Source organism: Triticum aestivum, chromosome 5D (genome assembly GCF_018294505.1).
Source record: "Triticum aestivum cultivar Chinese Spring chromosome 5D, IWGSC CS RefSeq v2.1, whole genome shotgun sequence".
Taxonomy (NCBI): domain Eukaryota; kingdom Viridiplantae; phylum Streptophyta; class Magnoliopsida; order Poales; family Poaceae; genus Triticum; species Triticum aestivum.
In genome coordinates this window covers 378239762-378254663 of record NC_057808.1, presented here as the reverse complement: position 1 = coordinate 378254663, position 14902 = coordinate 378239762, and the positions used below count along the sequence as shown (strand labels likewise).

Here is a 14902-nt window from a genome sequence, read left to right as displayed (position 1 = left end):
GCTCCGGAGCCCACGCAAGAAGGTCCTCTCCCATGCGTGGTGATGTCCGTATCTTGGCTATCTCCTCTGCATCCACCGGGAAAAAATTGTCGCATAGAACGTCCATCCTCCATGCTTCGTGATTATCCAGCAGCCCAGACACTCTGCGTAGACGACACCGTCCTTGTGAAGTGATCGGTCTACCTCCCCTGGACACGGAATCCAATGATCTCTCCATATTCTGATCGAGTTGCCATTCCCCACACGCCAAATCAGACCAGATTTTAAGAGTTGCAGCCCATGTTCCACCGCCTGCCAGGTCGCCGATGCTCCCCTTGAGAATACAGTATCCTCCAAGTTCCCATTCGGGTAGTATCTCGCCTTCAGTACACGAGCACACAAGCTCTCCGGAATTATCAGTAGCCGCCACACTTGACGAGCTAGCAGTGCCTGATTAAATAAGCGCAACTCCCGGAAACCAAGACCCCCCTGTCTTTGGTTTTATCAAATGTTTCCATGCACGCCAATGCATTTTCCTCTTCCCTTTTTCCACGCCCCAGAAAAAATTCCGAATCATTCTCATAAGATCCTCGCAAGTGGAGGCAGGGAGTTTGAACACGCTCATTACATATGTTGGAATTGCTTGAGCAATCAATTTTATGAGTGTTTCCCTTCCACTTTGAGCCATCTGTGAGCCGTCCCACTCAATCATCCTTTTCATGTATTTTTGCTGCAGATTTTGGAACATGTCCTTCGACATGCGGCCACTTGGAGTAGGTAGTCCCAAGTACTTCTCCTCAAATCCTTGCTGCTGTACCTCTAGTACTCGAACCACAGCATCACGATCATCTGCGCGACACTGTTCACCAAACAGAATAGAGCACTTCTGTGGATTGATTAATTGTCCCGTGGCTCGTGCACATTTTGCTAGTGCGTCCTTGATGCTCAATGCCTCCTGTTCTGTGGCCCGGAAAAATAGTAGGGTGTCGTCTGCAAACAAAAGATGTGATATTCCCGGTGCCCGAGGACATACTCGCACCGGCGTCGCCCTTTGCTCAATAACACCCTGTTTCAGAATAGCAGCTAGACCGTCAGCCACAAAAAGGAATAAGAACGGGGAAAGAGGATCTCCCTGCCGAAGCCCGCGCGACGGTGCAAATGAATCTGAGAGGGCTCCATTCAGATAACACAGTAACGGACCGAAGTGACACATGTCATGATCCACCTCACCCATCGGTCCGCAAAGCCCATCTTTTGCATCACTTGCTCCAGGAATCTCCAATCAACTCGGTCATACGCCTTGGAAAGGTCTAGCTTGGAAGCACAAAAACTCTTGTCCGGGTCTTTCTCTTGTTTGATATAATGCGTGCACTCGAAGGCGATGAAAGCATTGTCCGTGATGAGCCTTCCTGGGACGAACACACTTTGCTCCTCTGAAATAATATCCCCTAGGATAGGCTGTAACCGGTTGACCAAACACTTCGCAATGATCTTGTACACCACATTGCAAAGGCTTATGGGACGAAACTCGGTTAACTTCTGTGGATTGTCCACCTTGGGGATCAACACAATAGTAGTATTGTTCACGCCCTATGGCATAATACCAGAAGAGAAGAAATTTCAGACCGCCTCAATAATATCTTCCTTCACAGTAGCCCAATGGCGTTGGAAGAACCTGGCAGGGGACCCGTCCGGCCCCGGAGCCTTCAAGGGCCCAATCTGAAACAATGTGTCGCTTATCTCCTTGTCAGTGAAGGACTCGCAGAGTTTCTCATTCATCGCATCCGTGATCACATGGTTAAATAAACTCACCACTGTATCCGGCACCAAACTAGTATCAGCCTCAAAAAGATTTTGAAAGTACGCCCTGGCCATACCTGACATAGCTGAATGTACTGTTTGGAGAACCCCATTATCATCTAGAAGGCCTTTGATCTTATTTTTACGAGCTCTCCAAACAGCTTTCCGGTGAAAACAATTTGTGTTTCGATCGCCATATTTCAACCATTCAAGTCTGGACCGCTGCATCCACATCATTTCTTCCTTGTACAGTAATTCATCCATCTGGTCTGATGCTTTGTGCAGCTCACTTCGATCGGCATTCATGTTGCGCAACTCTTCTAATCTTGTTCTGGACTTCTCTATTTCTTTGGTAATATTACCTAGTGTCTTGTTACTCCATTGGTGCAAGGCCACCATGGTTGCTTTGAGGGCATTGCTGACTGCCCCCAGATCGCCCTTGGCGCCTGCCTTTGACCACGCCTCCTGAACCACTTCGGCAAGCGCTGGCTCACGCTCCCACATCACCTCATAACGACGGGATCTGCCCACCTGAACCTGAGTTTCTAGAGTACAGCGGACAAGAATTGGGCAGTGATCCGACCTCGGCGACGTGAGGTGCACCACTGCTGCTTCTGGAAATAAATCTCGCCAAGCATTGTCCGCAACCGCCCGATCTAAACGCACCTGCACATTAGCACGGCCACTCCTTTTATTATCATAAGTATAAGGATAACCAACGAAGCCCAAATCAACTAGCTGGCATGTTTCTAGGCAATCTCTGAACGCCAACATCTGGGCTTGTGGTCTTGCTGAAACGGACAAGTGTTCAAACTCCCACAGTGTCTCATTGAAGTCGCCAGTAATCAACCACGGTAAATCTGAAGTATTCCGCAGCCTACATAAACTTTCCCACATCAAGTGTCTGTTCTCCACCCTCGGTTCCCCATACACAAACGTGATGCGCCAAATAGGATCAGCAGGTGACAGACGAACAAACACATCAATCCATCTCTCATTAATATCTTGGACATCAACGTACATCGAATCGTCCCAGTACAACGCTAAACCTCCACTTTTTCCTTGACTACTGATACCATCAAAACCACGGAGCCCTAACCGATTCCGAAGTCTGATCATTTTATTTTTTGTTGCCTAGTCTCACATAAGAACACCATCCTTGGGGAATTGACTCTACAAAGAGCCTGCAAATCTCGAACTGTGCGAGGGTTCCCCGCCCCTCGACAGTTCCACACAAGACAATTCATTGCTCCTGACAGGGCACCACAATTGGCCCCGTCAGTTTACCGGCGGCCCCTGGGCCGGTAGCCTCCAATCCATCCATGCCATTCATAATTTCTCCATCCTCATTCGGCACACGTGTGCCCTTCTCCACTTTCAGTATCTTCTTCTGCATTAGTCTTGTTGCTTCCCTTGTATGCAACTGCTTGCCTTGCGTGCTCGTGGTCATTGTGTCCTGCACCGGAAACGTCGCAACTAGTTTTTTTGGATTGGGCGGTCGCCAGCACGTGCATGACCGGATACGCCTCCCCACGGTCCAGTAATTCCTCGGTTGCCGGCTTCGGGCGGGAAGCTCCCTCAGCGGATGCCCCTTGATCGCCCCCACCGGCCATCGAGATCACCACAGGAGCCATCGAGATCACCACAGGTGTAACCGGCTTCACCGCCATTGAGTTTCCTGTCCATAGCTCGTCCTTGGGGGCGTGCGGCCGGCCGCGGTCCGGCGGCTCCTTCAATCTCAGATCAAACTGTGTTGCCATATGAACCCTAGGGTCCATACTGTATGACCACGAAGCTCCAGCTTCCACGGTGGTTCCTGAATTCGTGACACCAGTAGACTTTGAGTCCAGATACAACACACCATCATCCTTCCCAGATTGGTTTGACGTAGACTTGGCAGAAACCTTCTCACGAGATCCGCTTCCGCGTTTCTCCGAGACACAGACGGACGGAGCCGCAACAGGGCCACACTGCGATCCAAGGTCACAGGTGGGAACGAGGCCAGCCAGCCCGGCGGCCGGACGGGCGAGCGATAGGGGCGGCGGCGGAGCTATCGCTCCGGAGTCGCCTAAACCTAGCAAAGCGGTACGCAACATTGTCTACAAAACTAGTAAAATTGTTACGAGAACCATTTATCTTTTAATCGGGTATATGACCCTTCCTCTTACATTATTCAATCTATCACTCATTAAGTGTTTTGCGATGATTAATACAGTATTTTTTTTGAAAGATTGATGATTAATACAGTAAGTGGTGTCGTCGGTGCAATTATCCACGATCACACTGAAAAATTTATTGCCGCTACAAACAAAAAATTGAGTTTTTGTTATGATGCTTTCACAGCTGAAACAATAGCGAATAGATTCGGACTAAGTGGCCTCGGGTAATGAAGGGGTTGCCAATGATCTTAATGAAGGTGTCTCGAATTCAGTAGCAAGTGCCATTATAGACGGTTGTTTCTTCATGAAGTTAGATTTTAACCATTTCTTGTTTGAGCAATGTAAAAGAGAGATTGTAATCAACCTGTTCATGAACTAGCTAAATTAGCTAAGTACTCTATTTTTGGTGTCTGGATGGATTCGCCATCAGATGAGCTGATCTCCTTCCTTGTAAGTGATACGATGGTTGTGAAGAATAAAGGAAGAGATGAGTTATCAACAAAAGCGGCGTCCATTGAAAAAAAAAAAACTCGACTGGATAGGAGCCGAATCCGGATGAAAATCGAAGATCCCCCCAGCTTGTTTGGAAGAGGCCGCGAACGTGAAGTCCACACGATCCAGCCCCAAATAATATCCAAAGCAAATCAAACAAGCACCCGCCTTGCATCGTCGTCGCCACCACCATTCCACCAATGGAGCTCTCATCCCTCCTGCCCTCCCTGTCCCCGCGCCGCGCCCTCCGGCTCTCCTTCTCCACCGCGTCCAAGACGCCCCGGCGGCCGCGGCCGGCCGCCTTCGCCTGCCGCGCGGACGCCTCCCCGGAAGGACCAATCACCCGGCGATGGTTCGCCTCGCTAGCCGCCGCCACCGCAGGTTCCTGACGCCTCTCCGTTGCCCGTCGGTCATTTCCTGATACAGTTTTACCATCGCCTGTCTGTCGTCAGTACGTGCGTTCTTGATGATTTTATGGCGCAGCCGTGGGGATCAGCGTCGCCGGAGGAGGGGGAGCTGGCGCCGTGTCGACCAGCAGGAGAGTTGTAAGAATCCGTGTGCCCGACCATGTCCTGCTTCAGTTGTTCAGGCTTTGGCATCGGGTGAGACTGGGCTGAGAGTTTTTTGCTGTTTGCTTGGTTGATTTGGGCAGTTTAGGAGCAGCAAGATTCCGGAGAGCGACTTCATCACTCTGCCTAATGGCATCAAGTATGCATACTCTTTACTGACTTACCCCGAGCTACTCTACTGCTAGTCCTAGGTGCCACTCTAGCTCTTGTGCTGTATATGTGTATCATACTGTAAATTGGACCAGCAATTAATAAGCTCTACAGGCTGTAGAATGGTCAGTGCATCAGGCCAGTCACATGGTGTTTTGGTGGACGTGTAGGACCTATTCTAGAGTACAAAATAGGATTGAATCTGTTCATCATATATGAGAATAGTTGCTGAAGATTAGGGGTGTTTTTTTTTTGTTGGACTTGTAAGCCGAAGCATCTTTGCTAGTTAATTGTCATCACCTGAATGTGACGTAACTTGCAAAGTGTTGAGCAGGTACTATGACATCAAAGTAGGAGGTGGGGCTAAAGCAGTTAAGGGATCGCGCGTCGCAGTATGTACCACCACCAGTATTTGCATTTTATCAAGCTGAGCATTTCTAAAATCATGATGCGACAGAAGAATTTATCATCATTTGCATTTGCACTGGCAATCATTGATGAGACTGAATAAATGAATCTCTACTGATGAGAAGAACTGATGAGGCTGAGGTATCATGAAACGGGGAATCTGAATTGTGCAAATTTTTTGTTATCATCATTTGCATTTGCACTGGCAATCATTGATGAGGCTGAATAAATGAATCTCTACTGATGAGAAGAACTGATGAGGCTGAGGTATCATGAAATGGGAAATCTGAATTGTGCAAACTTTTTGCTACCTCCTTGAAACCATGTAGTTTAATTAGTTTGACTCTCTGGTTTTATATTATAAATCATCGCATAAAAAGGTGACATCTTATAACTGTAACAACATTCCTTTTCAAGCATGTACACAACACAGCTATCCTTTTGTTTTGTTTTGTTATGTTTTTGCTTGAGGGCCTGTTTGGAATGTAGGCTGGGAAAATCATAGGAATAGGAGAAGTGCAGGAATTAGATGTCATGCCTTGTTGAATCTTATAGGAATCTAAAACACATGAATTATACAACATATATACTACTATATAGTGTATCTGTTTTAAACGTTCAAATCACAAAACCAATAAGCAATATGGTCCATTGATAGAGGCCATTACTGAAAAAGGCTTTCGCCCCGCTTTATAAATAAAGCAAACCGCCAGAGAGCACACATACAAGGACTAGTCCACACACACACACCCAAGTCTCACAACACAGTACAAAGGTTCTGCTGAGGGCACAGCTCAACAAGCCCAAAAAAACCAGAAAAAGCCGGACGAGGAAAGCGACTAGTCTGGTTCCGGCGGGGGCGGCGGCGACAGACGGACAGCCATCGAGCGGAGGTCGGCGATGAAGGCAGAGATGGCATCGCGGTCCTGAGGGCGGCTAAGCGGCCGCCAAAGCTGCAAGAAACCCGAAAGTTTGAAGAGAGCGTCAGTAGCCCGTCGAAGAGGAGTGCGCTGGATCACAAGCTTATTGCGGATCGTCCAGAGGGTCCAAGCGAGGACCCCAATCTCAAGCCACCTAATGTGGCGAGACGACAAGGGGGACATCTGGAGTTCGGCAAATAAGTTTGGAAAGTTGGTGTGGCACCAATTTCCACCGATCGCTTCGCGAAAGCAGCTCCAGATGAACTGAGCGGACACGCAGGAAGAAAATGTGATTCGAGTCTTCGGGGACACCGCAAAGCGGGCAGATGCCAGTGCCCGGGCCATTCCGCTTGCGAACCTCAACCCCGGACGGGACCCGACCGCGAATCCATTGCCACATGAAGATACGGATCTTCAGAGGTAGGCGGATGGACCACACCGTCGAGAGGGGGAGGGGGCGGAAGAGGGGGCGATAGCCAGGTACAGAGACTTGGTGGAGAATTGGCCCGAAGGATCAAGGCGCCAGCGCACCAGGTCAGGGCCACCGTCCACCATAGGTTCGTGGAGGGCAACACAGTCTAGCAACTCACGCCAGGCGGCGGATTCCAAGGGCCCAAAAGGCCTTCGGAAAGCAAGGCGCCCTAAGTCAAGAAGGGCCCTCTCGACAGAGATCACGGGATCGACGGAGATGGAGAAGAGGCCGGGAAAGCGCGCCGCAAAGGGGGTGTCCCCGGCCCAGCGATCAAACCAGAACAGAGTCGAAGCTCCGGAGCCGACCGAGATGGAGGTCCCGATGCGGAGAACCGGAAGAAGTTGGACAATCGATTGCCAGAACTGGGATCCACCAGACCTCTGGCAGAAGGCGAGGGGCTGTCCGCGCAAGTATTTGTTCCGGATGATGTCGAGCCAGAGGCCACCGTGCCCTTGCGAGATGCGCCAAAGCCAGCGGGAGAGGAGGGCGATATTCATCCGTTTAGAGCACATTATGCCTAGACCGCCTTGCTCCCTGGGCTTGCAAATGTCCGGCCAGCTGACCATATGATACTTCTGCTTATCGTTGTCGCCCGCCCAGTAGAAGCGAGACTGGACCTTGGCGATCTCATGGTGCAGGGTCTCATGGAGACTGTAGAAGCTCATGAGAAACAAGAGGAGACTGGAGAGGGAAGAGTTGATGAGAATAGTCCGGGCCGCCTTAGATAGCCACCTTCCCTGCCAGGGCTCGATGCGCGTTTGGAGCTTGGCCACGGATGGGCGCAAGTCCGCGACGGTGAGCCGGGAGTCACTAATGGGCATACCCAAGTAGGTCGTGGGAAAGGAGCCCAGGCGGCAATTAAGCCGGTTGGCAATGGCCAAAGACTCCGAGGGGGAGTAGCCCATCACCATAACATCACTCTTGTCGAAGTTGATCTTGAGGCCAGACATTTGTTGGAAACAGAGGAGGAGGAACTTGAGGTTGGAGATGTCCGTCTCCGAGCCTTCGACCATGATGATAGTGTCGTCAGCATACTGGAGGAGGGAGATCCCGGAGCCACCGGCGAGGTTGGGAGTAATCCCACGGATATGGCCAGCAGCTTTCGCCTTATCCAGGATGGAGGCAAGCGCGTCCACGACCATATTGAACAAGAACGGGGAGAAGGGGTCGCCTTGTCGAACCCCACAGAGGGTGGGGAAGAAAGGGCCGATCTCGCCGTTGATGTTCACGGTCGTGCGACCGCAAGAGACCATTTGCATGACTCTAGTGATCCACCGGTCGTCGAAGCCCTTCCGAAGAAGGACTTCCCGAAGGAAGGGCCAGCTAACCGTATCATAGGCCTTATGGAAGTCAATCTTCAGGAAAACCGCCTTGAAGTGTTTGACTCGGACCTCATGAAGGACTTCATGAAGAACTAGGACCCCATCCAGGATATATTGGCCCTTAATGAAGGCAGACTGGTTGGGGTGCGTCACACGGTTCGCCAGCAGGGTCACCCTATTGGCGTACCCTTTGGCCAGGATCCGGAAAATCACGTTAATGACCGTGATCGGGCGAAATTGACGAATGTCGGACGCACCAGGAACCTTGGGAATGAGAATGATCCCATAGTTGAGACGCCCGAGATCGATGGAGCCCACGTAGAACTCGTCGAAGATGGCCATGACCTCCGGTTTAATCACGTTCCAGAAGGTTTGGAAAAATTTAACCGGGAGGCCGTCCGAACCCGGCGCCGAGGATGGGTTCATGCCCTTGATGGCATCCCAGACCTCACGCTCGGAAAAGGGGGCCGTAAGGGCCGCATTCTCCGAATCAGAAACCAACTGGGGCCCAGACCAACAATCGGGGGCTAGGGAGAGGCCGCTTCTAGGGGCGGCAGAGAATAAGGATCTATAGAACCCGTCAACGTGGGACCGGATGTCTCGGGGGTCTTGAAGGAGGGTCGCACCATCCCACAAGAGAGGGATGGTGTTGCGTCTACGGCGGCCGTTGGCGATGGCCTGGAAGTAGGCCGTATTCGCGTCGCCCTTCAAGACCCATTTCTGGGCACCGCGGAGGCACCAATAGGCCTCCTCATCGGTGTAAATAACGGAGAGCTGGTCTTCCAGGTCATAACGGGAGAGCCACTCGTCAGGAGAAAGACCCACCACGTCCCCACGCAAGTCAAGGGCCTGGATCGCGGATAATAGCGCCTTCTTGCGTTCACGGAGGTCACGACCCAGGTTAGCACCCCACCCCTTCATGAACTGTCGTCCGCGCTTCGTGCAAAAGTGCCACGAATCGATGGCCGAAGGGGGACGGGGGTGAGGGTGGGTGCGGGCCTCGATCCAACGAGCACCCATGGCGTCAGCGAACCCGGTTTGGGAGAGCCAGAAGGTCTCAAACCGGAATCGAGGGGTGACCGGCGGACGCTCATCAGCAGAGGACAGGAGAAGCGGGACATGGTCCGAGCCAATCCAAGTGATGGCTCGAAGGGAGGCTAAGGGACAACGGATGTCCCAATCCGGGGAAACTAGGACCCGGTCCAGGACGGACTGGGTCGGGGAGGCTTGCCGATTGGTCCAGGTGAATCTGGCACCAATCCTATCAATCTTGCGGAGACCAAGATCAGCAATGAAGTCATTGAACATTTGCATCCGCGCAAAGCTGACATTGGCATTGCTCTTGTCTTCCGCGACGCGAAGGAGGTTAAAATCGCCTCCAACCACCACCGGAAGGGAGGCCGCAGAGATCTTCCGGTGGAGCTCCTCGAGGAAGGCGGCAGACCGACTATGGTCTGCAGGCCCGTAAACGATGATGACCTCCCACTTGAAGTTAAGAGACCTCTCGAACAATTCCATGCTCACAAAGAATTCCCCCCGATCCATGCTACCCACCTCAAAAGTGGCATCCTTAACGCCTAAAAGGATGCCACCCGAGTGGCTGACGCTCCCACTAGAAGGGAGCCAATGCCACGCGAAGAGGTGGGAGCTCAGACGGTCAAGCTCAGGGAGTGAGAATTCGGAACGCATGGTTTCTTGGATGGCAACAATGTCAATGTGTTCATTGCGCATGTACTCCACTAGTTGACGGCGTCGGCCATCATGGCCAAAACCGCGGATGTTCCAGAATAGTGCATGCATTAAGGCACCATAGGGGGGCTGCTTGACTCCAGGACACGAGAGGCGCTTTGAGCACGGAGGGCCGCGGTGCGGGAGCGGGTGCGGCCACGGATTTCATCCCCCCCAAGCGGGAGGAGGCCCCCCCCCCCCCCGTCCGCCGCGATGACATCGGGGGAGGGGTCTCGCCGGCCGTGGGTGGGACGGGTGGCGAAAGAAAAGCCGCACGGGCCTCAGCGAGCCTTCCGCCAAGAATCTCGCGAGCTCTAATAGCCTCAATCTGGACTAGGGGGGACCAGCTTCCCCCCTAAATATGATGGCGGAGTCAGAAGCAACCTTCGCGAGGTTGCCTAGAGGAATAGACTCAAGGGCAGAGAAAGAACAAGACGAAGCCGAAGGGGGGACGACAGGCGTACCTGGCTCCAGGTTCCGAGCAGCAGCACGGATCTCCGCCCGCTCGGGGATGGGCAGAGCCAGACTACCCTCGGGGTGAGCAGCATCCAGCCGAGCACTCCGACGGGACGCAATCACCGGGGAGGAAGCCGACTGGCCGCGGCGAGAGTAGGCCGCGGACCGTGGAGGGGGGGCTGGGCTGCCATGGGGGTGGTCACCCGAGCCTCCCCATCCGTGGTCAGGGCCTCCGCGGGTGAAGCCAGAGGAGCAGACACGGTGCAGCCGAGGAGCAACGGAGCCAGGGACGGGGTCGGGGACGAGCACCACAAAGCCGGAGGGGGGACAGCACTGCACGCGGCTGTGGCCGCCAGAGGGAGCGGCGGTGGGAGTGGCGCCTCGGTCGGAGGGGGTTGTGCGGCCGCAGGGGGCGACGCCGGAGGAGGGGCGTCATCCCCAGACGGCACAGCCACCTCGGGGGGCACCACCGAAGCCGCCAGGAGCAGACTGGAAGCCGGAGCCGACGCCGGGGGTGAGGCCGGCTCCGGGGCCAGCGCGACAGGAGCAGGCGAGGAAGGAGAGCGCGGGGAAGAAGCCGGACAGACGACCAGGCCGACGCTGGAGATGTCACTCGCCTCGGAGGACGTCGCCACCGAGTCCGAGGGGCCGACGAGGAGCTGGCGGGGACCGGCCTGGCGCCCCTTGCCCCCAGCGGCAGGGGGAGGAGGAGAGGGGACGGGGAGCGGGAGTCCTCCAAGCCCCCCTCCTCCTCCGAGTGGTGGGAGCGGGGACGGTGACGTCCGTGGTAGTCCCCGTCGGTCCCCGGGTTGCCGCCGGGGAGGCCAACGTCGAAGAAGCGGGGGCGGCCGACGTGGTTGGGGGGCTCGGGGGCGATCCTGAGGTCAAAGCCCTGGTCGTTGAAGAACACTCGAACGGTGGTGCGGAGCTTGGAGGAGTCGAGGCACTTGACCTTGACCCGGACCTCCTCCTCCTTGCGCAGAGAGAGCTCATCGACCACCACCACCTTGCCCAAGAGCCGGGACATCTGGCGGATGACGAGCTCGGACCGCGCAATGTCAGGGAGGCCGGCCACAAGGATCCAGGCGGTGTCAAGGACGGCCACGGCCTGAGCATCGAGGATCGGCTCAGAGATGTCGACGACCAGCTGGTTGAGAGCGAGTGTGATCCGGCCACTGCGCGTGGCGTAGCCGTAGCTGACGGAGTCGGGGAAGACGATGGTGAAGATGTGGCCAGTGGAGGGGGTGACCGCCCAGTCCCACTGGCGCCGGTAAAGGTGGTTGAGCTCGGCCTCAATCATCTCCGGGGAGGCCACCCCGTCGACCACAGTGACGACCGCCTGGAGAGTGGCAGAGGGAGGCGGCACGTCGGGGACCTCGAGGTGGAAGAAGCCCAACCCCTCGATACCGTGGCCGTACATCATGAGCTCCGACACCACCGGTCTATCCGGGCACAGGAGGGCGGGGTGGCCCGGATCCTTGCAGAGGTAGCAGCATTGGGGATTGACCCATTGGATGGTCCAAATTGTTGGGATTCGCAGCTACCGTGCATGCTACAGTAGAACAAAGGCGCTGCACTTGTTGCAGGAAAGGTTCATCTGATTTGCTGCTACGTCCATCAGTGCGTGTTGCTGGTCTGGCGCCGCTCCTCTCACAGTGCACACACTGGCAGTGCACACACCAATCGCATCAGCAAGACTGTTCTGGTCTGCTAAAACCATACCCAATGTGCAATAGACTTTGGTCGTGCTTTGCACGTGCCAATGTACTAGTACAACATAGTTGTTTGGACGCTTTGCAGGAAACCATCTCTTGAAAAGAGAGAAAAGAGGAGAGATAAAGAGACATGTTTTACTGGACTTATCAAAGGAATTGAAAACATGAGGTTTGAGCAAATGTTAGGATCCTCCAACAAGTGGAGGAAAGGAAGGGTTCCTATGGGAATTCTTCAAGCAAACCCTTTCAATCGGAAGGGTGACATAGGAAAAAATCCTATAGGATTTCATTCCTATGAAATTCCTACATAACCCCCTTGTTCCAAAAAAGGACTGAGTTGTTTTGGTCCTTTTCGGCATTTTCTTCTAATATGAAGTTCCAGAATTATTATTATTATTGATGATTTTGGACAAGAGTCAATTCCCCCTCCTGAAAATTGCAACATTGGCCTAAAGAAACCTTACAGTACCTAATAGTGTTCCAACCCATACGTGTGCACTTATTCATACGCTAGCTAGATGAATGTTCAGAAATGTTGCAATTTGTTTTCAGCTTCATGTTTTTCAAGTATGATGATCAATGCCTATCTGAGTGTAGGTACATTACGTGGCCAAGTGGAAGGGCATAACATTCATGACAAGTAGGCAGGGCCTCGGTGTCACTGGTGGAACGGTATTGCCTTACATTTTTGGCTTCTTTCTGTGTAGGATAAATTAGCAATACTCTTCAGTAAATTATCAATATAACAGATTCATGAAATTGTACTTTCATATTGTACAAGATTCTATCACCTTTTCGTCGTTCCAAAAGGAGACCGTGTCATCAAATATCAAGCATGCTTCTTAATTTGAACATGTAGAAACTTCTTGATAGTTGTGTGATGCAGTATTTGAAAAGTGACCGTACTTCAAATATAGTTTTTCTGGTTTAACTTTCGTTTACTTGTCTTAAATCATCTGTAGCCGTATGGGTTTGATGTTGGCAATTCTGAAAGAGGCAATGTTCTAAAAGGATTGGATCTCGGGGTTGAGGGAATGAAAGTTGGAGGCCAGGTGAGTAATTTCTATGGTTTCATTTTGGTTTTGCTCTACAACCTTCTATTTTCAAATAAACAATCCTGTGACTTTGTAGAGAGCTAAGGTATGTTGATACCAGTTACAGAACATGATGCTCTGCCACAGATAATTAAGCTTCCATCAGTCAACCCTTACAAATGAAAGTATTGATGATTTTTAGAGGTTTTTTCATTTATTGATGATTATGAAATATGCTAAGTTGCCTGCATCATGTCAAAAAGCATATATTCATTTTAGCTTCATATAAGTATAAAGATTACATAACAATTATTTCTCGGTTCCGATGAATTATTTATTTTCAGTGACCACTTTATACATGTGAATATTTTGAGGCATGAACACACATACAAACTCGGCTCCTGTCATGATTTCTTATGTGGAGATCACTTTCATTCTGCAATATGACAATAATGAAAATTTCAGAGGTTGGTTATTGTTCCTCCTGAGCTAGCTTATGGAAAAAAGGGCGTTCAAGAAATTCCTCCTAATGCAACTATTGAGGTAAACAGTCATTTATTTTCATGCCATTTACATCAATAGTTATTCCATTCTTCTTCAGCTTGTTGCCAGTGTAACTTTGTTGGGATGTGGGGTTGGTGATGGATGGGATCTGGGCTGACGGCGGGGATGTAGGGCTGGTGGCGCGGGTCGGCTCCGACGGGAGGCCTCGTGTGCGGGGGATCTTTTTTTCCCATGGGGGAATTTTATTGACGGGGATAGAACTGATAGGTGCCCCCTCCCCCCACCCCCACCCCCACCCCCCACCCCCGGTCATAACACGTCCAATGTAACGGTCAAACAAACGGTGTTGACTTTTGTGCCACATTAGTGCTTATACGTGGGCCATCCCTGTTATAATCGTGTCAGCTTTAAAAAAACACAAGCATCCATGTTTTGCTAAATTTTGCTCCAATACCGGTAGGTTTTAGTGAAGAAAAAAAGTGGTGATTTTTTTTAAATCCTAACGCCAATTGTGGTGATTTTTTGCTATTTACTCAATGTTTATCTGTTTTTAACAGCTGGATGTCGAACTACTATCGATCAAACAGAGTCCATTTGGGTATGTGCAGTTATTAGATAATATGCACATGATATTTTTCTTTCTCGTCATTACTAACGAAAAACAATCTGTTCCACAGGAGTCCTGTGAAGATCGTTGAAGGATAATTGTGCATCGACTTCTGCAGAAAATGATGTATATTTGAACATGCTGGAGAGTGTTACTCCAAGAAAGGGGGCTAGATTATCAGATTTCAGTGGTGCTATCGCGTAAATAAGTGCACCATAATGTAATATTTGACTTTGGAGCTGTTTTTTTGCTGGTTGGAGAATAAGCAAGTTCCCATAGATTATATATATTCAATTCCTTTTTGCATTTTTTTTCAGGTACAATCCCTCTCTAGCTCTCTGTAACACACACACAGTTCGCTCACTTGTATAGCCTTTGCAGCCTCATCAGCTAGTTCTGACATTGTTTTTTAGTTCCAGTACTTGATTTTAAGGGTTTCAGTTCCTCTGCAGTTGACTTGTTGCTGGTACTATAACTGTCAAAATATGCCGTCTAGTTGCAATCCAATGGCTGTCCTTAATAGCGATGCGAGCGCCAAATAGGAAATTCCGAGTCTTAGTAGCGATCTGTATGCAGGCAATCCGGAA

The 14902-nt window shown here is 51.4% G+C and overlaps 1 protein-coding gene across 1 annotated transcript; it reads left to right on the top strand.

The window, feature by feature from the left end:
* The first annotated feature begins 4501 nt into the window (after window positions 1-4501).
* Window positions 4502-14701, top strand: LOC123121919 (peptidyl-prolyl cis-trans isomerase FKBP16-4, chloroplastic). Its single transcript, XM_044542012.1, has 9 exons — window positions 4502-4811; window positions 4914-4975; window positions 5083-5138; window positions 5484-5541; window positions 12768-12842; window positions 13133-13222; window positions 13670-13747; window positions 14266-14306; window positions 14386-14701. The coding sequence occupies exons 1-9, from the start codon at window positions 4631-4633 to the stop codon at window positions 14411-14413; spliced, it is 669 nt and encodes a 222-aa protein (XP_044397947.1). The 5' UTR covers window positions 4502-4630; the 3' UTR covers window positions 14414-14701.
* The last annotated feature ends 201 nt before the right edge of the window (window positions 14702-14902 follow it).

Excerpts from the sequence above, each read along its gene's own strand:
- LOC123121919 (XM_044542012.1), top strand. The coding sequence starts at position 4,631 with ATGGAGCTCTCATCCCTCCTGCCCTCCCTGTCCCCGCGCCGCGCCCTC. Across the intron at positions 4,812-4,913 it reads GCTAGCCGCCGCCACCGCAG|CCGTGGGGATCAGCGTCGCC; the intron begins GTTCCTGACGCC and ends TTTATGGCGCAG. Across the intron at positions 5,139-5,483 it reads ACTCTGCCTAATGGCATCAA|GTACTATGACATCAAAGTAG; the intron begins GTATGCATACTC and ends AGTGTTGAGCAG.